General features: G+C 41.5%; 1 protein-coding gene across 1 annotated transcript in view; it reads right to left on the bottom strand.

The window, feature by feature from the left end:
- PLXND1 (plexin D1) overlaps positions 1-24,002 on the bottom strand; it is a 154,335-nt gene that overhangs the window by 91,105 nt on the left and 39,228 nt on the right. Inside the window, 5 exon segments of the mRNA XM_033141130.1 lie at positions 1,066-1,240; positions 5,998-6,127; positions 8,207-8,307; positions 12,971-13,102; positions 17,291-17,467. Of these exon segments, the coding sequence (XP_032997021.1) occupies positions 1,066-1,240; positions 5,998-6,127; positions 8,207-8,307; positions 12,971-13,102; positions 17,291-17,467 (715 nt within the window).

The raw sequence follows: 24,002 nt of genomic DNA, 5'->3' as shown, positions 1-24,002 counted from the left end.
ATGGCTTTACATGTCTGAAAATGCTTCTCCTGCAGAATTTCTGCTAATCACACAGCTGTTGAAGATACAGGCGCTGCTGCGCTGAGGGGGAAAGGCTGGCAGTTGTCCGCAGAACTTTACAGGTGTCTGGCATATGGAAAATTGCAGCATAATGCACAAGTGTGGCATTCATGAATTGTCAAGGTCCAGCAATCAATACCAGATGGAGGAAAGAGGTAGTTGCTAAGGCCAGAGGGAATCCATACCACCATTTGGATATGGCGATGACAAATGAAGTCACCATTAATTGAGACTTTTTTCTTCCATCAAGGCTGGTGTTGCAGATGCTCTAGCATGTGCCAAAATCACAGCTCAGTACTTCCTGGGTTGATTTATATTTGGCAGGAGATGGTGAGCTGCAAATTCCAATATATCCAAGACATAAATGAACACGCCTAAGACTTAACGCCATGTTTGTGGTGGGCTTATCACCACAAACTGGTTCTTATATGCACTTACACTATTTGCATGATTTAGGAGCAAATATGCACATCCTTCTTTGCCATGCATCTATGGTGATATTCAACCTGAGGACTCTATGACAACCACCATGTATCCAAAGTCATACTGGATCTTCAAAAAAGAATTATCTGAATCTGCATGATATAGTGAGGTAGCAGATATTATGTTTTCCCCTGGCAACAAGTTGATGTTGTTGTTACAGAGTTCACAGGATTGTGGCCAAGCCAAAAACCTAGCAAGGTAGTACACATGAGGACTTCAATATTCCCTTGATAATGCTCACACATAAATGAACACACACACACATTTCATGCAGTAACTCAGTTTTCCATATCAAATAAATATGAATGACTACGGAAATAGTGGAGTTTCTAATAATAATATATAAGAATAATTTATTATTTATACCCTGCCCATCTGGCTGAATTTCCCCAGCCACTCTGGGCGGTTCCTAATTGAGTGTTAAAAACAATACAGTCTTAAATATTAAGTTCTAAGTCTAAGTCACTACTGCTCTCAATTAAAAAAAATTTAAGCATGTTGTCTCTATTCTTTGTTACATACCTTGATTGTATGGGAAGGCTGGATATTTTTCTCTAGGAAGAAAATTGCAATAAACAAACTGGCTCCAAGAGTGGGCAGCAACTTTAGCTACAGTGGATATATTATTTCCATAATTGCAAGACATCTCCATTCCATTCAAACTTGGAATATTCCCATTTATTTGGATTATCATGCCCTAATACAGACAAAAAATATTGAGTTATTGCTACAAAAAAAGACATACGGAATTTTGAATTGCATTGACTATCTGGTTTAGGAAACAAATGGCTACAATTGATTTTTCATTTTGCGTAATATTTGTCAGCTGGAAAATAATGTATGGAAAGCATGGCTAAACTAGTACAGCTTTCAGAAATGTAATAAGCAGTCGATGAAGGAGACTTACTCTTGGCTAGTAACATTGCTTTCTCTTAGGTTTTTATTGCAATTTCTATTTGGACATTTTGAAAAAGGAAGTTAGAAACATTTTGCTCAGGGACAAAAAAGGTATATTTATTTAAATTTATTTTCCAATTAATTAGCATAAACATTTTTCCTTTAAAAAAGCACTGAAGTGTTTTGCAACAATATTAATATACAAATTATATATATATATACACACACACCATACATAGTTGCATCCTACTACGTTTACTGAGAGTAGACCCATTGGAAGTAACATACCTATTAATCAGGTTCATTCATTTCAATTAATCTACTATGAGTAAGACCAATCCTGGATACAACCCATAGCCTCAATAAGCAGCAAAAATATTGTGTGGACTGGAAGAAGCACCACTCTCCCCAGCCAGCTGTAACAGTTGTATAACAGCTTTGCTTACCAAGTAAAGTGGAATCACATGTACCAAATCCACCCCCTTGCCCATGCACAATGGCCACACCTCTTGCTGTCAGTGCACACAGCAGAAACACTCCCCTGGTGTCTGCATAGTTGGATGGTGCTGGAAAAGAATGCTTCCCAGATACTGATGTTCATGGATAGAACTTCTCTATGTAGGGTACTTTTTGGCTCAATCAGGGTCCTTTCCAATGCTGAGCTCTAACTGTGTACATCAGACAGTACTTGAGGAAAGCCCTTTCCTATACCATTCATTCTACGCAAGCCACAGGATGGAGGAATGACCAAGGTGCACATCAGTGGGGAAGAACCGATGCATGAGGTCTTGTAACCATCCTCACCCCTCTCTCTCGGTGCGTTGCGTGAACTTCCCTTTTAGAACCAGTGAAAAGTGGAACAGAATGTCACATTGTAGGAGACATAATTCCCAAGGGGGTGAAGCTCTAGTCTTGGGAGAGGGAGTGGAATGCAGCAGAGCAACCTGCTCTGGTGTGGTGCTGTAGCATTCCAGTGGTGGCTAACCAAGTGCAACTCAAAAGGAGTGTAATCAATAAATGAGTTCTATTAGTACACAATCTGGTGGCATAATGTAATTCACCCCACCTGATCGGTGCAACAGAACTGAAGAGGTTTCTGTTTCACTAACGGAAATCTAGGAAAAGCTATTTCACGAATTCAAAGCTGAAATATTAAGTTAAATGTATTCATTAACATAATTTCCTGAAGAGCCAAGAAGCAGTAGCTTACTAGTCCTAAAAAATAAACTTTAAGTGAATGTTTGTTGGTTTACTTTAACATTAATAATGCAGTTTTATTAAGGGTTAGAGGTTTCTAGGGGAAATGGTTTAATTATTTACTGGCTCTTATAGTAAGCTAATCCTGATCTCCAGAGAGGAATGACAGAAGTTGAACAAAAATCTTCTGCAGTTTGCTGGCAACCAGCAAAGGTCTTTGGATTTGTCATTCAAACCATATTCCCCTCAAACTCTGGGGAAGTGCAGATGATGCTGTTCTTAAACATAAATAAGTTCAAGTCTGCTTAGGTTTTAGTGCTAAAGACACCTACACTCTTCATCCAATGAAATGTACCACAGTACTGGCCTTGTGTCATTAACAGTACAATCCTGCACGTACACTAGTCAGAAGAAATCCCCACTGAGTTCAGTGAAATGCACATCCAGAGCTATTTGCACATTAGCGAAAAGTGGCCCATTATCACAATTATATTATGTTATGAATAATTATATTACAACATAGAACCAATCATCATTTAGGCATAGTTTCTTCAGCAGAAAAGAGATCTTGGGAAATGATTTGACGAAAGGCTTCAAAAAAGTGAAAAACCATTTTAACTCTGAAATATCAAACTGATGTTTGTGTGCAAATAGGTATGCTGAATATTTAAACTTCATTTTTTTCCTCATCAGTTCAACTGGTTCAGCCTTTTGTGTTCAGGTAGTACTTTCTTTAGACTTGGCCTGAGTGGTATGTTAAGCCAGTTCCTCCTTGCATAGGGACGACACTGACAAAATGATGTGACTTCCTCTGCATGGACAGATATCCCCAATGACTACTTGATTCCATAGGTGCAATATTTTGAATGAAATTGCTACTTCACAGAGTCAAAAAATCCAAAATTACCAGTGCTTTCTCAACTTTCAGAGGTAGTAACATGGCAAACATTCCTTCTAATAGCGATTCAAGTCTTCAAATGTGCACCATTCTGTAGCCAAAATTGTACAGTAGTACCCCGGGTTACGCACCCCCTGTGTTGCGGACGTTCGAGTTGCGAATGCCCGCAACCCAGAAGTATTTCCGGAGCGTGCGTGACCCGCACGCGACCCCCAGATGCGCAGAAGTGTTCTGTGCACTTCGCACAAGCGCTCAAATCGCGCTACTTCCAGGGGTTTTTCGGGCGTTCGTGATACGCACGCCTGAGTTACGTACCGCGACCCGGAACAGATTGCTTGCATAACCTGGGGTAACACTGTACTGTCCATGCAAAAGGGTGATGCAATAGCAGACCTGCGGTAACCCCAAGGTTTGCAGTTGCTCAAAAACTATTTAAAAAGAAAAAAGAGGAAAACTCCCCAAACAGCCCCATGAGAACTCAGTGGTTTGTAGCACTGAGAGACTGAGAAGAAAAACCCATAACAATGGGGGTGGGATGTGTGGGGGTGGAGGGGGCAGATGGAAAGGACTGTGATCCTGTCAATCCCTACTCATAATCTGATTAGTTCTAACTCAGAGTAGACCAGTTTAGGTCAATTGATTTCCATGGGGGTGTGCTCTGAGTTTCACTTAGTCAGATACAACCCATAAAGGATAGAATCATCACATTGTCTAGAAAGGTCACTTCCTGGTTCATACTGAGAAGCCTTTTTTTTTAAAAAAAAAAATGTCCCCAAGGATGTACCGTATTGGCCCAAATATAAGCTGCACCAGAATATAAAATGCACCGTTAAAATTCAGGGGGGGGGGAATATAAAAAATACAATACCCAAATATAAGCCGCTCCCTTAAAATTCTGCAGGCACTCACACCCATTCCGTTTTACCGTATGTCTGTTTCAGCAGCGATATCGTAAAAGCCACTTTTTGTAAGGCTGCGAATTTAAGACGCACTTTAACTTTTCATGGTCGGAATTTGGGGGGAAAGGCTTATATTCAGGCCAATGCGGTAGCAAAGAGAAACCACGGAAACTCATGGATAAAACAAATAATTTCATGTAGGTTGGATACTGTGAGAGAATGGGCGCCTCTCGCAAAAAAAAATAAACAAATTTTCCAAAATGAAGAAAAAACATAGAAGGAAAGAAACAGAGGACTGAGTATGCTCAATGGGCATGGAACACTGACAGACTGTTGGTGGCGGGGGCGGAAAGTGACAAAAATGGGGAGGGGTACAGAATGAAAGAAGAAGCTGCAGCAATTTTGCTGGAGAGCACCACCGGTGACATCTACTGTATTTAAAATGCACACAGTTGAAGATGCCCCCAGCTGCACCTGAAGCCTGATAAAAAAACAAAGCCAAGTGATGTATGCCTACCAGCATACATAAAAGTCAGATTGCAAAGTTCTGTTCTTCTAATAATAGCAAACTCATTTGCTGGTGTGATTATGGTTCCTGCAGGCTTGTGGAAACCCCATGGTTTACAGGTGTAGATAAAAGTATTTATGGGAAATACCTGAGGGAGGGGGAAAGGGGTGAAACAGTTTCATGAGGATGGAGCAGAATGCTGTTGTGGAGAGGAAAAGGAAACTGGGATAAAATGGAAGTATTCTGAAAGAGGGCATGGCTAGCTGGAACAGCGAACCAAAGCACTCTATGCACTGCCATGTTTTGCTGCAGGTCCTACTTTTCCTCATAATTTCTGAAGCTCAGAGGTGGCTTGGATCCATATGCAACCAAAACAGCACAACCTACCCACAAGAGGGTTGTGTCTGCAGGCTCGGGAAAACCAAAAGTTCGCGAGGTACAAAAGTCTCTGGGTGGGGATGGGTGTCCTAATGGGGGCAGACCCTCCAAAACAGCCCAATGGGGACTGAGCATGTTCAGTGGCAGCGGGATGCTGATGGCTGAAGTGGGGATAGAAAATTGGGGCAGAGGGGGAAAGGAGTGGTGTTTCCTGGAGGCGGGCATGGCTGTTTGGAACCCTGAGCATCACACCAAGCCTTTTTTTTTTTGCAGGTTCCACTTAGAATGCTTTAGAATAAATCCCGCTGCTTATGAAACAATATCAATAAAGAGTGGACTTCTCACTTCTGCAGGACTTGATCTCCTTCCGCAGGGCCTGTAATTCCGCCTGGCCTTCAATTTAGCCTGATCCTTCATTTCTTTTTTCCCTTCCCTTTTTCTATGAAGAAACCCTTCTGAGACCCCACATTGAAACTCTTCCCTGTTTTTCTTGCTGCTTGGACAGGTAGCCCCGGCGATGCTACATTTATGTTGTACCTTGTGCTGTTTTTAAGCTGTTTTTTACATCGGTTTTTTTATATAAATGTTGTATATTTGTTGTTAGCTGCCCTGAACGCAGTTTTTAAATCGGGAAGGGCGCGGTATAAATAAAAAATTATTATTATTATTTGACATACTTTGTTCTCCTTCTCAATGTTTATTTCTGAGGGTAGAATGGTCATTGACGGACACTGCTGCACTCCTTCGCTGGCACTTATCCAGAAATTGGGTTCAGAAGAATTAGCGCACTCATGTTGCAGGGAACACCTAAAACAATTAAAAGACAGTCATGACCCTAGACCTCAAAATTATTAATAATGTTGCTGGGAGAACTGCAACCCCCCGCATATTTTTTCACTGTGCTAGCATCCATTTTATATAATCAATGTGATCTCCATGATATAAACATTTTAGCTTCAACACCCAAGTGCACAAGAGACAAAATTTCCTTGTGTTTTTCCACATACTCTTTTTCTGTATCTGATGCTGAGAAATTGACTCACAAACCCATGGAAACCAGAAATTAAGCTTTTGAACTATGTTGGCTTAGCAGACTCAGAGGAGACAGTGTATCAGCTAGCCATGCAAGTTACTTTCTCCCCCTCCCCTGCATGTTCTATTTCTGTTTTATCAGATTTTCCCTTAAAATAAATATATTGTTCCAGCAAACTAAATTGATTGTTCTGCCTTGGTTATCTTTACTATGTTCTGGCTTGTTTCCTATAAATACTCCTGTTTAGTCTTTTGCTCCTATGATTGAGTTAGGAAAGGCTTGAGAGAGCGGCAGGATTCTTATTAGTTGTAGCATTACTCCTGAAGGGGAAGTGCCATAGCTCAAGTGGTAGAGCATCTAGGCTTGGCATGCAGAAGGTCCGAAGTTCAATCCCCAAGTGGGAGAGGCTCTTGCCTGAAACCCTGGAGAGCTGATGCCAATCAGTGTTGACAATACTGAACCAGATGGGCCAATTGTCCCACTCAGTAGACGACAACTTCTTATGTTTCTATGACGTGGCAAACTAGCAACCTATGTGAAGTTGGGTGACTCTGACCAGGTTTTGAACCATTCAAAACCGCACGTAAGTGTGCGGCAGTAAAAATCAAGAGCGGTTGCTAATCTCCAATTGACATTCTTCAAGTGGTCATCCGTGAAGTTGCATGATTAGGTTCTCCACCTACAGAACCTTCTAGAGATCTTCCTTTCAGAGCTGGAGGGAAATTCTTTCCACACATGCTCTGATGGGCAAGGCAGGCACCATCCCTCTCATGGCCTTCTGCATAGCCTTAGGAAAAAACTTTGATCTAGTGTTTGGCAAGTAGGACAGAGCTTATTCTTGTTCATCAGACTATTTTTCAGCTTAGAGAATTGCAGGGTTTTATGAGGATATGTTGTTCTGGGACATGGTGATTGCCCTATATATATAGCCTATGGCTGACCTTGCTCCCTCTGCTAAACCATTCACTTGGGACCATTAGTTCAGTTCTCGGGGCAGGGGATGCTGATTTCATGTTTTCAAGACCTATAGCTTACAAACTTACTTAAAAAAAAATATTATTATCAAGACTACAGATTGCACATGGCCAGATTGTAGATACTATGCTCAGAATAAGACCAACAACATTCAGCTGTAAAATACTCTTATCATTTTCCCAAGGGGTGGTGTAATCCTGTTAGCTTCACTCTTGAATTCCATGGTTACAGTGGACATTGTATTTGACAAAGGAAAAAAGAAAGAACACTCAGCCACTTAGTCCTATGTTGTCCCTTCAAAATATTACCTAGTAACATGTTTTAAAATAATCTTAATTTTCAGGTATATGTGTTATCAAAGAAATGTTCCTAGGATTTTGGTCCCCTGCTTAAAGGAAGCCACTTGAAAAGGACCTTGATAGGTCTCTTCACAGATCTTCTATTTTATGGTACGAGAATAGAAATACAGATGACAAAGCACTTCTATACTGATTTTAATTAGAGATGCTTTTTATTCTTGTCAAACTCAGCATCTCATAATGTTTGTTTTGTAAAGTATTTTTTCCATAAACAATTATGTGTTTGAATTATGAATTATGAAATTACACTTGTGAAAAGTGTGCCTTGTTTACAAGATATTTTTTTAAATGGCTTTTGAATGCTTAGGTTTCAGCCATGACAATTATTTCTTCAAAATGAGCTATTAAAATTAGAAATGACTTTTGAAGACTGTTATCAAACAACCCTAATGTTGTCAAAAGAGCAGAAGCAGAGTAATGAAATAAAAAAGACTATGTGATTTCCCTCAATAACAGACAATTATTTTCTGCACAGAGCAGCCTATTACTAAGAGGCATGTAGTGTACAAAAATACTCACCTGGTCTCCAAGGTGCACCATCCACAGTAAGCATCGGCTGCAGCCAAGCACTCTGTACATGTAGTGTATTGATTACAGGCAGCTACTTTCACACGGGCTATCTGCATAGTAACAAAAGTTCAAGAAAGTAATTTTTAAAAAAAGCTTTCAGAGAGACACTCATCTGGTAATAGGAAAGAAGGAGACCACAGTTTATTAACATTATTGTTTTATGTCATAGGTTACTGTTACCACAGAGGTCTTTAACTATTAGCATAGATCGCGAAAGAACACTCTGCTGCAAGAGATCCTTAAGAAGAAAGTGCTAGCAATCCTAACAGTTTATAGAGACAGGCCCCAGAACAAGCTAAAAAGGTAAAGGTAAAGGACCCCTGACAGTTAAGTCCAGTCACAGACGACTCTGGGGTTGCGGCGCTCATCTCGCTTTACAGGCCGAAGGAGCCTACACTTGTCCGCAGACAGTTTTTCTGGGTCATGTGGCCAGCATGACTAAGCCACTTCTGGCGAAACCAGAGCAGTGCACGGAAACGCCGTTTACCTTTCCGCCGGAGCGGTACCTATTTATCTACTTGCACTTTTTGGCGTGCTTTTGAACTGCTAGGTTGGCAGGAGCTGGGACCGAGCAATGGGAGCTCACCCCATCGTGGGGATTCGAACCACCGACCTTCTGATCGGCAAGCCCAAGAGGCTCAGTGGTTTAGACCACAGCGCCACCCTGTGATGCTATAAATTCCTCACTTGGGTCCAAATCTTATCTCCTAGGAGAAAGCCTTCTCTCCTGTGTGCTATTCAGCATTGCTTGACCCAACCCAAACTTGCATAGCTTCAGCAAGGTTGGTACATTATGTAATTTCAAACCATAGCTCTGGCTTGTGTAGATTACCGGTAAGTGAAACTTTTGACATATTGTTCAGAACATCCTCTTACCTTGCCTAAACAAATCTCCCCAAAGCTAAATAGCTCTGGAGAAAAGGAATCAGAACCAAGTTAGCCAGAGACAAGACAAATTATATCACCTGATGCCTTGCAGACTTAGTCCACTTGACAGAATGATAAAGCCTATCCTAGGTAAACCATTTTGATTTGTTAATGCTAATGGGATACAGTAGTAGCATGATATACTATTCCAAAAGGAATCTTGTGAGAGTCTGTACAGTGATATATGGATGTTCTGTAGGGAATTGCAGCTGGAGAGTTTAAATACCAAGTACAAAATTATTGGTTGCACATCTGTTTCAGTAGATGAAGAATGAATGTAGCTTGCACCATTGATGACTGGAGCACATACCAAATTTGAGTTTCTCTTCAACTAGGCAGTTTAAAGGCAACAGGAAGGCAATAATTATACAAGAAAAGAACACTTTATATGCTGAATAGTTCTCGCTCATGCACTGTGGTATCCAATAAATTAAGTACAACTGTGTACTGAGAACAATCTCTAGTAGTGACAACTTTAAACTCCAGACAAAATTGTGGTAGAAATTTGGTGATACCTAGATTATTATTTTTTTGCTTTCACTACAGATAGCAAAGGAAGGAAGGAAGGAATCACTATCATTCAGCTTCCAAGAAAATCCAAATGCAGAATGAACAACACAGATAAAACTTTAAAGTCCTTTAAAGAGACAGAGCAAAATTATCCTATGTTATGTACTGAGTTGAATAGGATCCAAACTGCAGCAGGCTGATTGGTCCTAGAACAATAGGATTGAGATTGCAGCAGTCTGACTGGTCCCAGAACAATAGGATTGAGATTGCAGCAGTCTGATTGGTCCCAGAACAATAGTTCCAGTTACAGGTGGGTAGCCGTGTTGGTCTGCCATAGTCAAAACAAAATCGAAAATTCTTTCTAGTAGCACCTTAGAGACCAACTGAGTTTGTTCCTGGTATGAGCTTTCGTGTGCATGCACACTTCTTCAGATACACTGAAGCAGAAGTCACCAGATCCTTAAATATAGTGGGGGAGTGGGGAGGGGTATTACTCAGAAGGGTGGTGGGAATGGGTGATAGGCTGATAAGTGTGGAAAACCTGTTGACGACTCTAAACGGCTGCAGTTAGTCTTGCAGGGAAATGCAAGGGGTGAGATGGCTAAAGATGGCTTTGTTATGTATAATGAGATAAGAATCCAATGTCTTTGTTCAAACCAGGTTTCTCCATGGTTTTAAGTTTGGTGATTAGTTGCAATTCAGCCACTTCTCTTTCCAGTCTATTTCTGAAATTTCTTTGTATTAAGACAGCTACTTTGAGATCTTTTATAGAATGTCCTGGGAGATTGAAGTGTTCTCCTACTGGTTTCTCTGTCTTGTGATTCCTGATATCAGATTTATGTCCATTTATCCTTTGGCGTAGGGTTTGGCCTGTTTGTCCAATATAGAGAGCTGAAGGGCACTGTTGGCATTTGATTGCATACACAACGTTGGAAGATGAACAATTAAATAGTCCTGAGATGGTGTGTTTGATGTTGTTGGGACCAGTAATGGTGTTATCCGGGTTTATGTGGCAGCAAAGTTGGCATCTGGGTTTATTGCAGGCTCTGGTACCAGTGTCCATGTTGAGTCCTGTTTTTGTATTATTGTGGGTGAGGAGCTGTTTGAGATTGGGTGGCTGTTTGTATGCGATGAAGGGTCTGGGAGGAAGACCCTTCATCGCATACAAACAGCCACCCAATCTCAAACAGCTCCTCACCCACAATAATACAAAAACAGGACTCAACATGGACACTGGTACCAGAGCCTGCAATAAACCCAGATGCCAACTTTGCTGCCACATAAACCCGGATAACACCATTACTGGTCCCAACAACATCAAACACACCATCTCAGGACTATTTAATTGTTCATCTTCCAACGTTGTGTATGCAATCAAATGCCAACAGTGCCCTTCAGCTCTCTATATTGGACAAACAGGCCAAACCCTACGCCAAAGGATAAATGGACATAAATCTGATATCAGGAATCACAAGACAGAGAAACCAGTAGGAGAACACTTCAATCTCCCAGGACATTCTATAAAAGATCTCAAAGTAGCTGTCTTAATACAAAGAAATTTCAGAAATAGACTGGAAAGAGAAGTGGCTGAATTGCAACTAATCACCAAACTTAAAACCATGGAGAAACCTGGTTTGAACAAAGACATTGGATTCTTATCTCATTATACATAACAAAGCCATCTTTAGCCATCTCACCCCTTGCATTTCCCTGCAAGACTAACTGCAGCCGTTTAGAGTCGTCAACAGGTTTTCCACACTTATCAGCCTATCACCCATTCCCACCACCCTTCTGAGTAATACCCCTCCCCACTCCCCCACTATATTTAAGGATCTGGTGACTTCTGCTTCAGTGTATCTGAAGAAGTGTGCATGCACACGAAAGCTCATACCAGGAACAAACTCAGTTGGTCTCTAAGGTGCTACTAGAAAGAATTTTCGATTTTGCCAGAACAATAGGATTGAGATTGCAGCAGTCTGATTGGTCCGCAGGAGCCACCCAATCCAGCTCCAGGTGGAAGTGAATCTGCACTCTGATTGGCATACAGGAGTATCCCGGAATTAGGCAATCACGTGGGGCCCATTGTGTAAATAGTGTATATAAAGCAAACGTTTTGGGGGAACTACATTCCTCACTACTGAATAAAGAGCATGAAATTCACACTCGACTCCGAGTATCTTTCATCCTAAATAATATTAACGTTCCACGAGATCAATATTGATACTAACTTTGAAGTCTTGTTAACATTTTGTTGTGCATTTTTGTGATGCCCCAAAGCAGAGGTTTTTAACCTTTTTGAGTCCATGGCTCCCTTGACCAACTACATTCTTTATGTGGCACCCCTGTGGGGCTCAGGAACCCAGTTATGTCACTTCTTGCCTGCAGAGCTGACAGCTTCTCACCCTTTTTTGAACACCCTCTCTTGTAGGGTGTTTCCTCAGCCTCCTCTCCTTGAGAGCCCTCTGGGTTGCCCCCCTGGTCTCTGAGCTGCCCTCGCCCCACCCCAAAGAGAGGCGCTTTCTCACGCTGCCCCACAGGGGCCTGGGACTTGTCTGTCCATTCCCAACAGCAAGGGCTGGCGGACTGGCTGGCTGGGCTCCCTTGCCCGTTTGCTTGCTTATTCCGAGGCCACCTCAGCTCCTGGCAACCAGCACCCTCTGACCAGCCCCAGAGGCACCATTCGCCTGCTGAGCTTGTAGCCAGGGTTGCTGCAACCAACAGCTGTGCAAGCCTTTGGGAGGCAGAGACATGAGAAGGCATCAGAGGAGAGAGGTAAGGAAAGAAGGACATAGGCCAGTGTTGCCTGCAGCACTCCTGACCATCATTTAAGGCACCCCAGGGTGCCACTGCACACTGGTTGAAAACCACTGCCCCAAAGCGTTTGATTCTAATCAATGAACAAGTTATGTTCAAGCCCCTTTTATATAACCTATACTTTTACGGTTTTCATGGGTATACGGGTTTATACCAAGAGACTTATCTTTTTAATAACAAGGTATTTAATACCAAGTTATTAAAGCAGACAAATATTCCGAAAATATTTATTTCCAGGATTATTTGTTGTTGTTAAAAAAATAAGTCTCTTGGCATAGACCTGTACACCCACAAAAACCCCAAAAGTATTAATCATATAAAAGGGGCGTGAACATAACTTGTTAATTGATTAGAATCAAACTTCTACAACTTTTTTTAAAATCACCTCATCTCCAGAACACTGTTTACTCCTCCCTACTCACCTAATGGCACTGAGAAGGTATGTCTGTAAAGGAGTCTTACCTGGTGGGAAGTCATTAGATACAGGTAGCTGGAGTCAGAAGGATCAAACTGCATGATTGGATGAACAGGTTCGCCATAAGCCACAGTAATTGACTCCCTGCTTATCTCCTCCATAGAACTGTTCAGATTAATCTGCCAGGGAAATAAATATTTCATAAGACCACCACTTTGGGTTTTTTGAATGAAGAAGGGGAATCATTGTTTATAGAAACTTGAAAGTTATTAATTGAACAGTTAGCATGAATTAACATAGCATTACTGTGTGTTTGATGATTCAATAAACCAGTTTTTAAAATGAAGAATATCCCAAAAGTAAAAAAAAAGAGGGGGGGCTCAGACTGTAATACTATTGGCTGTTTTCCCCAAACCACACCAACAATGACATCAGGTACTTGAAAGATGGATTGTCCTGCTCACATGCCAAAGTTGGCTGTGGGTTGGGGACTGATAAGGATCCAGCCCACTGGGTCCGGCCCCACCCTTTGCTTAGAGTTACATCCAAAGCCACCTTAGCTTAACATCATGATTTATTTGGAGTGAAACAAACCACAATCCCCAGTTCTGATGTATTGCTAAAGTCAGAGATTGCAGTTTGCTGCACCCACTCGCTTACCGGGTGCAGTGAAGCAAAAGCCATACACAGATTCGCTGCAAACCAGACACAGAAACCCTGCTGCTGTGACACTGAGGCTTTACACATACTGCTTATCCATTAATGAATCTCTTGAATATGCCATTGATAATGGTCCTTGTAAAATGCCCTTCTGCGGTGTACTTTATAACTTACCGGATCAGATTAATTCCCTATGTGATAGGAAATCCTAATTGCTGCTTGGGGAGCTGGCTGAACATTGCTTATGCCCTTTTATACTGTCTTGTCTTGGATGGGAAACCTGAATTATATCTCACACCAAGTATTCTGTATGCAATGCCAAGTAACAAGGAGCCCCTAAGGTAAAAAAAAAAAAAAAAAAAAGCTGGTGGTGGTACAGCAGCTGTGTAGCAGAATTAGATTATAGCTATCTGAGCAAATTATCCCAGCAAAGAGCAGCCAGGAGCCTTTCTCTAATGGAGGTTCAGCAGATAAGGCTGCCTTTTCTGATATGATAATGGAAGCAGATCTGTTACTATTGTGTGAATACAAGCTCTGTAAGGAATGAATCTGCACCGACTGCCCTATGGAGCTGGCTCTGATGCCAGCTGCCTACCACTCTGCTGTGTAACCTGTGCCTCTGGGCCAATGTCAAAACAGAGGACCTCTGAGATCTTTCCCACCTTCCTGCTAGGAACATTTGTAAAGCAAAGAAATTGGATTCCCTTCTGTCCTCCCACTCTTCTGATCTAATATTCTACATTATGTGTTATTATCTCCAGACTGATATAAAGCAGGTTCTAATAATGCCCTTTTCTTTTCTTAATGGTCGACATCTCATCAACTGTAGCAACTCCACTGAATGACTACTCTGATTGGCCAATACTGAACCTTGCTTCGGCAAGTGGGCATACACTGTGGTTATTGCAGCTGGTGGCTTTTCATGGCTTGAAGACAATTATAGTGCCTTAAATCTTGGCCCTTGATGTATTGTTTTGACACAGATGAAACGGCCATATCACACACATTGGTTTACATCTCTTCTCCAGCTTAGCAATAGCAAGGTCCAATCAGGGGATATTTATTCAAAATGGAGGGTGTATCTATGTGCTTTTTTACAAGCACCAATCAAGACAGGGAGCATTTCATACGAGGAAGTTGTTAATAACTAAAAGCTGTGCAATAACACTTCAAGTATGGGCATTTATTTCCACAATATATTAAATGACATCTTGATTGCACTGTAGCCTCAAATGCTGATTAAAAGTTAAGAATTAGTAGATATTGTATATCACTATACAATTTAAAACCAACATCCAGTTGCTTCTTTATTGTAGAATGAAAGCCTATGCTGTGCGCTTGTCAAGTGAGGGAGTTTCCTGTTTAAATTAACAGAATCATGGATTAACATGCCAATCTTACATTGCACAAGTATGAATTCTTTAATTTTATCATCAGTAGTCTGATCAAGTGTGCTGCATCAGCACAATTATGCCCACAGTGCTTTGTCAACATGCTTTTAACTCTGAACTGAACACAGTCATCATTAGGCTCCCTTAAGCAGTTGTCCAGCTCTGTTCTTCAACTGTGGGTTCTCAGATATTGTTAGACTACAGCTCCTATCATCCCTGGACATTGGTTCAGCTGGCTGTGGATGATGGGGGTTGTAGTCCAACAACATCTGGGGACCCAAGGTTGACGAACACTCTATGGAAGCATTTTGTTTGAGACATCACTGAATTGGTCACGGCACATGGTATTGTGGTCCATGACTGAATGGAAAGACTTAGGAAAGGGTGGAAGATCTGCAGCAGAAGGCTAACAGCTGAATAACAAGGGGAGTGAAGAAAACTCAGCCTGGACCGACTGTAGTCTAAGAAATATGTGATAAACCTTCAGCAGCAGTCAGACAGGGCTTATTTGCATGATGAAAGAGCTGTAGAGATTCCTAGAGCAACCTCCTCAGGCTGATGACATCATCTACCCCATTGCTGGGAAACTGCAATTCACTCCAATGCAAGAGTGACTTCTGGGCAGCATCATGCCTAGACTGAACTCTCCCACTCTTATCTACTGCCAGCTGACACACAAAGATAGCAATCACCAAGAATAAAGGTCTGCTGCATTGGCAATAATAATAATAATAATAATAATAATAATAATAATAATAATTTATACCCCGCCAAACCGGGCTCAGGGCGGTTAACACCAATAAAATCACAACAAAAATATAAGACAATTCATTAAAATACAGATTAAAATACAATTTAAAATTAAATCTAAACTGCAGCCTCATTTTTAAGTAGCCCATCAATCACACCAAAAGAACGAAACATCAGGGTTAAACTGAAACCAACCCAAAGGCTAGGTGGAACAGCTCCGTCTTGCAGGACCTGCGGAAAGATGCCAAATCCCGCAGGGCTCTGGTCTCTTGTGCCAGACTGTTCCACCAAGTCGGGGCCAGTACTGAGAAGGCCCTGGCCCTAGTTGAAGCCAACCTAGCATCCTTGTGGCTCGGGACCTCCAACAAATTATTATTTGAGGACCTTAAGGTCCTACCCGGGACATACCTATCACAGCAATGGCATGACATGCAGCCTGCAGTCCCACCCCCTTCAAAACAGGTCTTGACTGCCAAAGACACAAAAGCAAACTGAGAGGTCAATGGTAAGGCAGTGTGCGTATTGTTTTAATTTCCCCCAGATATTAAACTGCCGCAGGCAGGCCCAGTTCCTTGCTTGGATAGGCAATAAAACTGCCAGTTTATGGTGAAGGAAATTTCTACAAGATACACTCCACACCTGAAATCTACAGGTTTAGGGCAGTATACAAATTTAAGAAATAATAATAAATAATTCTATTGTTGTGAGGATCTATCACAAGCCATCATTTTCACAAATGCTAACTCAAGCTGTTCAGACAGTCATATCAGCCTTTCATGATCACCCAGTTCCTCCCATACAGGGATTTCAAACACTTAAATATCACTCAGCAGACCTCATAACATCCCTGCAGCCACCTATGAGATAAAAAAGAACAGCTAGTACAGAAAGCAAATGCCCTAGGATAACTCTGATTAACAGACAAGCTAGAGCTGAACGAGCCAGATAATTGGCATTGCAGATAATCATAATGTTCGGTGCTTATCTACTGTTTAGCACTGATAGCACATTAAACAGTGCTTAATCAGCCTGTTCGGAACAGTACAATTTGGTGGAAAATGCAACTGAAATACAATTGATCTTAAACTTTCAAGAGAAACAGTCAGACTATCAAATATGACTGTACATGCAAAGAAAGTGGCTGGGGAATTCGGGGTTTAGAAAGTACAGTTGCACAAACTGTTATTTAGCCAAAGTGCACAAATTAGCAATTTTATTGTTTACAAAAAAGCACCACGGAATCTTTAACAACCACAAGCACTCAGGACTTCTTCTGTCTTTTCTCTGGAAAACCATGCCTTTGGTTCTTTAGCATCCCGTAACATTAGAAGGGAGATGAATCATTAAAACCACTTCCTTCTGATTCAGGAGCTCCTTGGCAGTCAATCATTCAGGAACTGAGCCAGCCTGACTCAATTTACTAAGCATGATAGCCACATAAAGGTGAGGTGGCAATTTAAAAAGCAGCTTTCCAAAGGTGGTTTACTTATTGTCAAGGGTTTCACCGTATAAATATATACCGATTATTAACTACGAAGTCTTAAGTAACCATTTGGTAAGTTTTACCTTGAGCAGTCTTCCATTGGCTGTTCCCAGAAATACAACTGTGTAATTATTGACGCTGGTGACAGCTACTGATGTAAGTCCTGGTGAAGTGAACACTGGCCTGGCCTTGATAGGTTGCAGGATTGACAGTGGGTGCTGGAGATGCGCTGCTCCACAATCCAACTGTTCTGGTTGCAACTGAAAAGTGGGGAAAGGTACATTAGTAAATAACTATTGGGACACTGTAGGTATCTGTAACTCATTGGATATTTATTCAGTTTTTGCATCCCCTGTGCTCTACATTGCAAACAATGCAATGGAGGTGGCCTCGGGGGTGGGGGCGGGGGCGTGCTGAGATTTTAACAGGGGAAGCAAATTTTGTATTACTTCACAATGTTCCCAAACAGAGACACATCTATTTTCCATGTTCTATATTTCCTGCTTCCCCCACATAACACTACTATGCAAGGTAGGTATTGAGCATATATAATGTCAAGGGTTTCAAGCTTGATGCTCCTTTTTTTCTTGCAATTTATTTATTACAGGTATTTTTAGGCCACCCCAGGGCCATTTACAAGAATAAAACAATTAGAACATGATTACAGAAAACAGTAACGTAAGAAATGAAAAGGTCATCAAACCATAAAAGCAGGAATACTATCAAAAGCGAATGTCACTATCCGCCTTAATGTAATCATAGTTGAAAATGATTGATCTTCTACTTCTGTTTGAAAGAGTGTTTGGTGTAATACAGATCTGCATAATCTGTCACCAAAATAGCTTGCCTGATAAATTGTATAGTAGTCTCATGACACTGATGGATTTTCTCGAAATTCATAAAGTCCAGGGGGTGGAAACAGTGGCCTTATACATGAATTCATCAGCACCAAATGCACTTGCTCTCACAGGCAGGAGGCCATGCAGAGAAAAGACTGAACAGGTTATCGTATCATTATTTGTATAAGTCTACAGGGTTTTATTCTTTGTCTCACTTGCAGGTGGTTTTTCTATCTCCCTGCCTTAAACATATGTAAATATTCTGTCCTCTATGTTTGGCAAATTTGCATATATCTTTACAACACTGCAATATTACTGGAGTTAAGCAACCTAAGTCCCTTAACATTTCCTTCCAATGGTTTTAGGCTGCAATCCTCAGCATATTGAATAAACCCCTCTGAACTCATGCTTCTCAGTAGGAATATAGCTTGAGCCTTTAGGCTCAAGGTCCATTTGAAGAATGAAAACAAGCAATGCCAGTATTGTTACGTCGTAGTTGCAGCGCCTATACGATCTCAGCCATACGTGTAGTCAGCTCTGGATAGTGATTTATCATGCTAGCAAAGATATGCTAGGAGTCAAGTTAACAAGAACAATCTCCCTTACCGGTATTATAGTATGAACTTGGCTAACTCGAGGGAAAGGCAGGCTCCTTTTATACTCTCTGACATAGGAGTTGGGGACAAGATACATTCTGATTGGGAGTAAGGATCCAAATTGTGCTAACAAGTTAACCAATAGCAACTGTCACCGCACCCGTTTGAATCACCCAGGAGCGGGAAAGGCACTCATCTGTGCATATTAAACCAATACATAACAAGTATCTTTCACAGCGGGTGGCGCTGTGGGTTAAACCACTGAGCCTAGGGCTTGCTGATCAGAAGGTCGGCAGTTTGAATCCCCACAACGGGGTGAGCTCCTGTTGCTTGGTCCCAGCTCCTGCCCACCTAGCAGTTCGAAAGCACGTCAAAGTGCAAGTTGATATATAGGTACCGCTCCGCTGGGAAGTAAACGGTGTTTCCATGCGCTGCTCTGGTTCACCAGAAGCGGCTTTGTCATGCTGGCCACATGACCCGGAAGTTGTATGCCGGCTCCCTCGGCCAGTAACGTGAGATGAGCACTGCAACCCCAGAGTCGGACACGACTGGACCTAATGGTCAGCGGTCCCTTTACCCTTTACCTTTCAAGTAAGAGTAGTTTCCTGGATCCCAAGGCAAGAAATATTAACCTTGCCAAAGCTGTTTATTTAAAAAGAACAAAGCAATAAAGGTTGCAGCACTGAAAATAAAAACTAGTAACAGCTGCACTGCTAATCTCAGAATCTGCTCAGATAACATGTTAGTAAAAAACAAAAAAAGAGCACTTTGGTGTATGCTACAAGTAAAAAAAAAAGTCCTTGGACTAGAAACAAATGAGTGATATAGAACTTTTTTTTCCTTTATAGCTCTGTTTCGTTTTGATGGTTTACAGAATTGTTCTAACTGAGCATGGAAAATGCAGCAACATAACAGACTCTAAACAGAAGACTCTTGCACAACTCATCAATGTTTTTGGCCAGCCGTCACAGGCTGTCTAGCAAGAGATGGTCAGAGATTCTAAGCAAAGAAACGGTGCATGTTGAAGAAACACACGAGATGAATCATAGAAGGAGTCACACTAGTGGAATGGCCAATAAAGGACTTGGGTCATATACTTGCTGAAAACTCTCCGCTTTTCATGTTTAAAAACCCACCCCAACTCAAAAAACACTGGATTTCTGCCTGCTATTATTAAAGTCAATGCCCTGGTTTACACAATACATTAACCCAAACTTTGGCTTAGCAAGATTGTGCAAATGCTTGGGCTCCCCAAGGCGAGCTTGCTGCCGCTTTGCTCTCCTTGGTCTTTGTTGCTGAGCAAGGGAAAGGTTTGGTTTAGCATGTTGCCTGAACAGGACTTGGGGCTAAGTTGCAAACACAAGCGCAGCAGGTCGGAGGTCACTGGGGGGGGAGGGGTTCCGAAGTGCTGAAGCAGCAAGCATCTTGGGATTGAGATGGCCACAACTTTATTGATTCAGATGGCATAGACATTGGGTATGTATCCTGAATCAGTCAACCTGAATGCTGTCTGTTAGGCCATCCTAGGGTTAAGGATCCCCTCCCCCAATGACGCAAATCAAATAGGACAATCCCACCAGGTTGCCTCTGAATGGGTCATTTTCAGAGGGAGATTAGTTTTGCCACTTTCACTGCAAGCTTTGTCAAATTATAAATTTTAACAGATCTGGGACTTTGGTTTCAGACTGTTATTGTTCCTAAGGAACTGAAACACAAAATCATATTTGATTAAGCAGGTATGGTGATAAACAATTCCCATTCAGAACATTCCCTTGGAGTTGTTCTTTACAGATGAAAGTAATTGTTGGCATCGATGGAGTGCACCTCCAGGATGGGGTTAAACTGCTGTGCTAGTAGCAGAAAAGTGGCCTCCTCAGGGCACAAGCCTGGGCAGTGTGTATGTATGGAGGTCCTGAGTGGACTAGGACTAATGGGTGGGCAGGCAGTATTCCCCATAGGTCTTCATATCCTTTAGATGCTCTTAAGCAAGTATGCAAATAGTGACCTATAATATTCTCCTTCATCAAATGCACCTCTTATCATCTATTTTGATCTCGAACCATTGCCAAGGCAGAATTGAAGAGTTGCAAACTGTTTTCGGAGCCTCTCTCTTCATTAGCAAATTTGTTGCCACAAACTAAAGGGTATGCTTTATCCAAATTACCGGTAACGAACACTATGTCTGGTCATTCTCCCCTATCCTGCAAGGCATTAGTCCAGGAGTTAACTGACTTTGTAAGTCACACTAAGGCAAGATGGAAAGGGCTGATTTAAAAACCTTTTATGCTGAAAACAAGTGCCAAGAAAGACTAACATAGGTTCAACTATATGGCATGGTTTATAAGAGACCAAACAGAAGAGATAATGTGTTACAAATATGAGGATCTCTGCAAAATGTATTTTGCAGCTCTGCATTATTTAATACTATGAAAAACAAAAATCCAACCGCATCTCTGAAGCAATGCTTTCATATCTTCCTGTAACTGGGCAACACTATTGGTTTTTACTATGTGCAAGTCCCTTTCATTTTTCTTATTTAATAGTCCTTCCCCAATTTAGTCTACTTATACAATGGAACCTCGGTTGTTGAACGCTTTGGAAGCTGAACAACTCGGAACCCAAACACCGACAACCCAGAAGTGAATGCTTCCATTTTTGAACACACCTCAGAAGTCGAATGGCTTCCGGGGCGTGTTTCTCCATTTTTTCAATGGATTTTGATGACTGGCAATTGCGCCTCGGTTGTCGAACGTTTCAGAAGTCGAACGGTCTTCCGGAACGGATTACGTTCAACAACCGAGGTTCCACTGTAAATATCTTAAATCAAGTTCCTAGGTCTCTCTCTCTTTTTTAAAAATAATTTTTTATTTTATTTTTCCAATTAACTCAAATTACATCAAATAAGACATCTACAAACATACATACTTAAATCTATGCTCTGCCGAGCTACGACTCCCCTCCCTCTCGCCAGCAGGTTTTCTAGTCCAATCCTATCGCAGTTTTTACCACTTCCATCTATTGAACTTTGTCAAAGGTTTATTCCAGTCCTACTAGTGTTTCCTAGGTCTCTCTCAAAGTGATAATTGAATCAAAGTTGTTGCCACTAAATATAAACTACAGATACTCTATAGATCAGAATAAGGGAGCAATCCAAACAAAATATCTCCTGGATGAGTGAGTTAGGATCAAACAGAACTCCAGCTCAGCTGATTGATTCCTGGAACAGCTAGACTAGGCATAGGCAAACTCGGCCCTCCAGATGTTTTGGGACTACAACTCCCATGATCCCTAGCTAACAGGACCAGTGGTCAGGGATGATGGGAATTGTAGTCCCAAAACATCTGGAGGGCCGAGTTTGCCTATGCCTGAGCTAGACTACAGTGGTGTAAATCACTTGTCCCAGCTCAGCTGGAGTTATGCTGTTTTAACTCCTTCATCTGGCTCAGCTGAGGTTAGGGAAGCTGGAACAACACTGGATGGAAAATGGGGGAATGGCAGGACTGAGCAAGGGTGACTTATGGTGGATCCTAATTCCATGCAGCTCAGTCATGTGATTGGACAACATGGTGGGACGTATACCAGCAAATCAAATTATTTTAAAGGTTTGTTTTCCCTCTGCCAGGCTTAGGACAGCTTAGTTAGCAGTAGCCTCACTCCTGAACAGCATGTCGATCAGAATACTTTACACTGGCTTAACTTAAACCAGCATACTTTATGCTGGCTCCCCATACTTATGACAGTTGATTAGTCCCTTGTAGTCTGTGCAACTGAACTGATTCAAGTACTTTGACAGCACAACTCCTTTCTATGAAACGGAAAAATGAGCCAAAGACCAGAATAAGCAATGTGTTCTTAACTACAGAATGCAAAAGGTTGTCCATGGATCTGATGAGTATATTGATTCTTATCTACGTCAGCAATTTTTGTGAATTCTGCCATACCAAGCAGGGGAGGCTCGTGCTTTTGTAATACCAGGCACCAAAAAGTGTGTTTCTTCCACACCAGAAATGGGTTCAACAAGTGAATCCTTTTCAAACACAACATTTATTCGCAATTAGTACAATAGTGGAGGCTGTCTGTATATAAAACAGCACATATCGCTCTGAAATGAGATACCCCTGTAACAAAAGTTATACCTAGGCAAAACACACGCAGACAGCACACTACAAATTGAAAACAAATGCACATGGCCTTTTCAGAAAATGAGAGTATGGAAGGCCCTTGGGAGAGGCAGGAACAGCTGCTTTCTTTATTTAACAGTCTTGGATTTGGCAACCACTGGTGAAGATAATTGTTTCCTGAACTAGAAGGTCTAGATTTCTTCTTTGAATGCTGTAGAGGACAACTTTCATGCCTAATCGTAAACATATCAAGAGCCAAGAGGGCTGTTTTTAATTCAAATCTATATAATAATCTATATATCATTTTCCTGCATGTACTAGATATAATGGGCAGAGGAAGAGAAAGTCCACTGCTTGGAGGAACCTCAGTCAGAGGTATACATAAGATCTTAAGTGCGTTGAGCTGAGACCAAGTGGTGTCTGGGTCAGAGCACACATTTGGCTTCACCTCTACAGTTCTCCCCAATACATTGTCACTCTCTCCCATTCCTTCCTATAAGAAAAAAAAAGACAACCTTCAAATAGAGAAAAAAATAGTCTCTTGCATGTGACATAGGACAAACACACAGCACCCCAATGGTGTGCCTGGGTACAGAGTTTTACTTTATGCCGAATGAATAAATACCTAGTCATTTCAAAAGGCTAAAGTAAAACTGAAGAACTGTGTCAGGAATTTAGAAGGCTACCAGGTGCAAAATTTGGGTTTGGGCATATTTTTGCACATCTCAACTCATGTTAACTGTTTATTAATCTTTTTGTGTCTTCCTTCTATTGCACATAGGCTGGTGCAAAACTTCTAAGTTAACATACAGTAAAACCAGATTGGAAATGAGAGTTTGGTAACTGGAGTGGGAAAGGCATGAAGCCGACAGAGGAACTAGGATAACAGAGGATAGATAATAAGGAGAGGAAGGACACTGGATGGGTTGGGTCCATAGTCTTTGGTTGTCATACTTTTGATCAAAATCTTCTAAATATGATGAAATATTTCTTCCCCCATATTTCTCTGGGTTTATTTTTTTGTGGAGCATTGTATGTTTCATCTCTGCAAAATTTAGCTTATTATCATGTCATTTATTTTCTGATGACAATGTTGTTGCCTTCCTATAAGGGGAAGCCTGGTTATGAAGCTTGCCTGTTCCAGAGATACTGTGAGATAAGGATGGTAAACGGATGTGATCCTTTCCTTTCTGTCCTTTCTGTCCAGAGTAGTGAATAGTCCTGAGTCTATATACCAGT

Source organism: Lacerta agilis, chromosome 2, assembly GCF_009819535.1.
Source record: "Lacerta agilis isolate rLacAgi1 chromosome 2, rLacAgi1.pri, whole genome shotgun sequence".
Classification (NCBI taxonomy): Eukaryota; Metazoa; Chordata; class Lepidosauria; order Squamata; family Lacertidae; genus Lacerta; species Lacerta agilis.
Note: the sequence above shows the minus strand (reverse complement) of the source record. Positions and strands in the feature narration are given on the sequence as shown.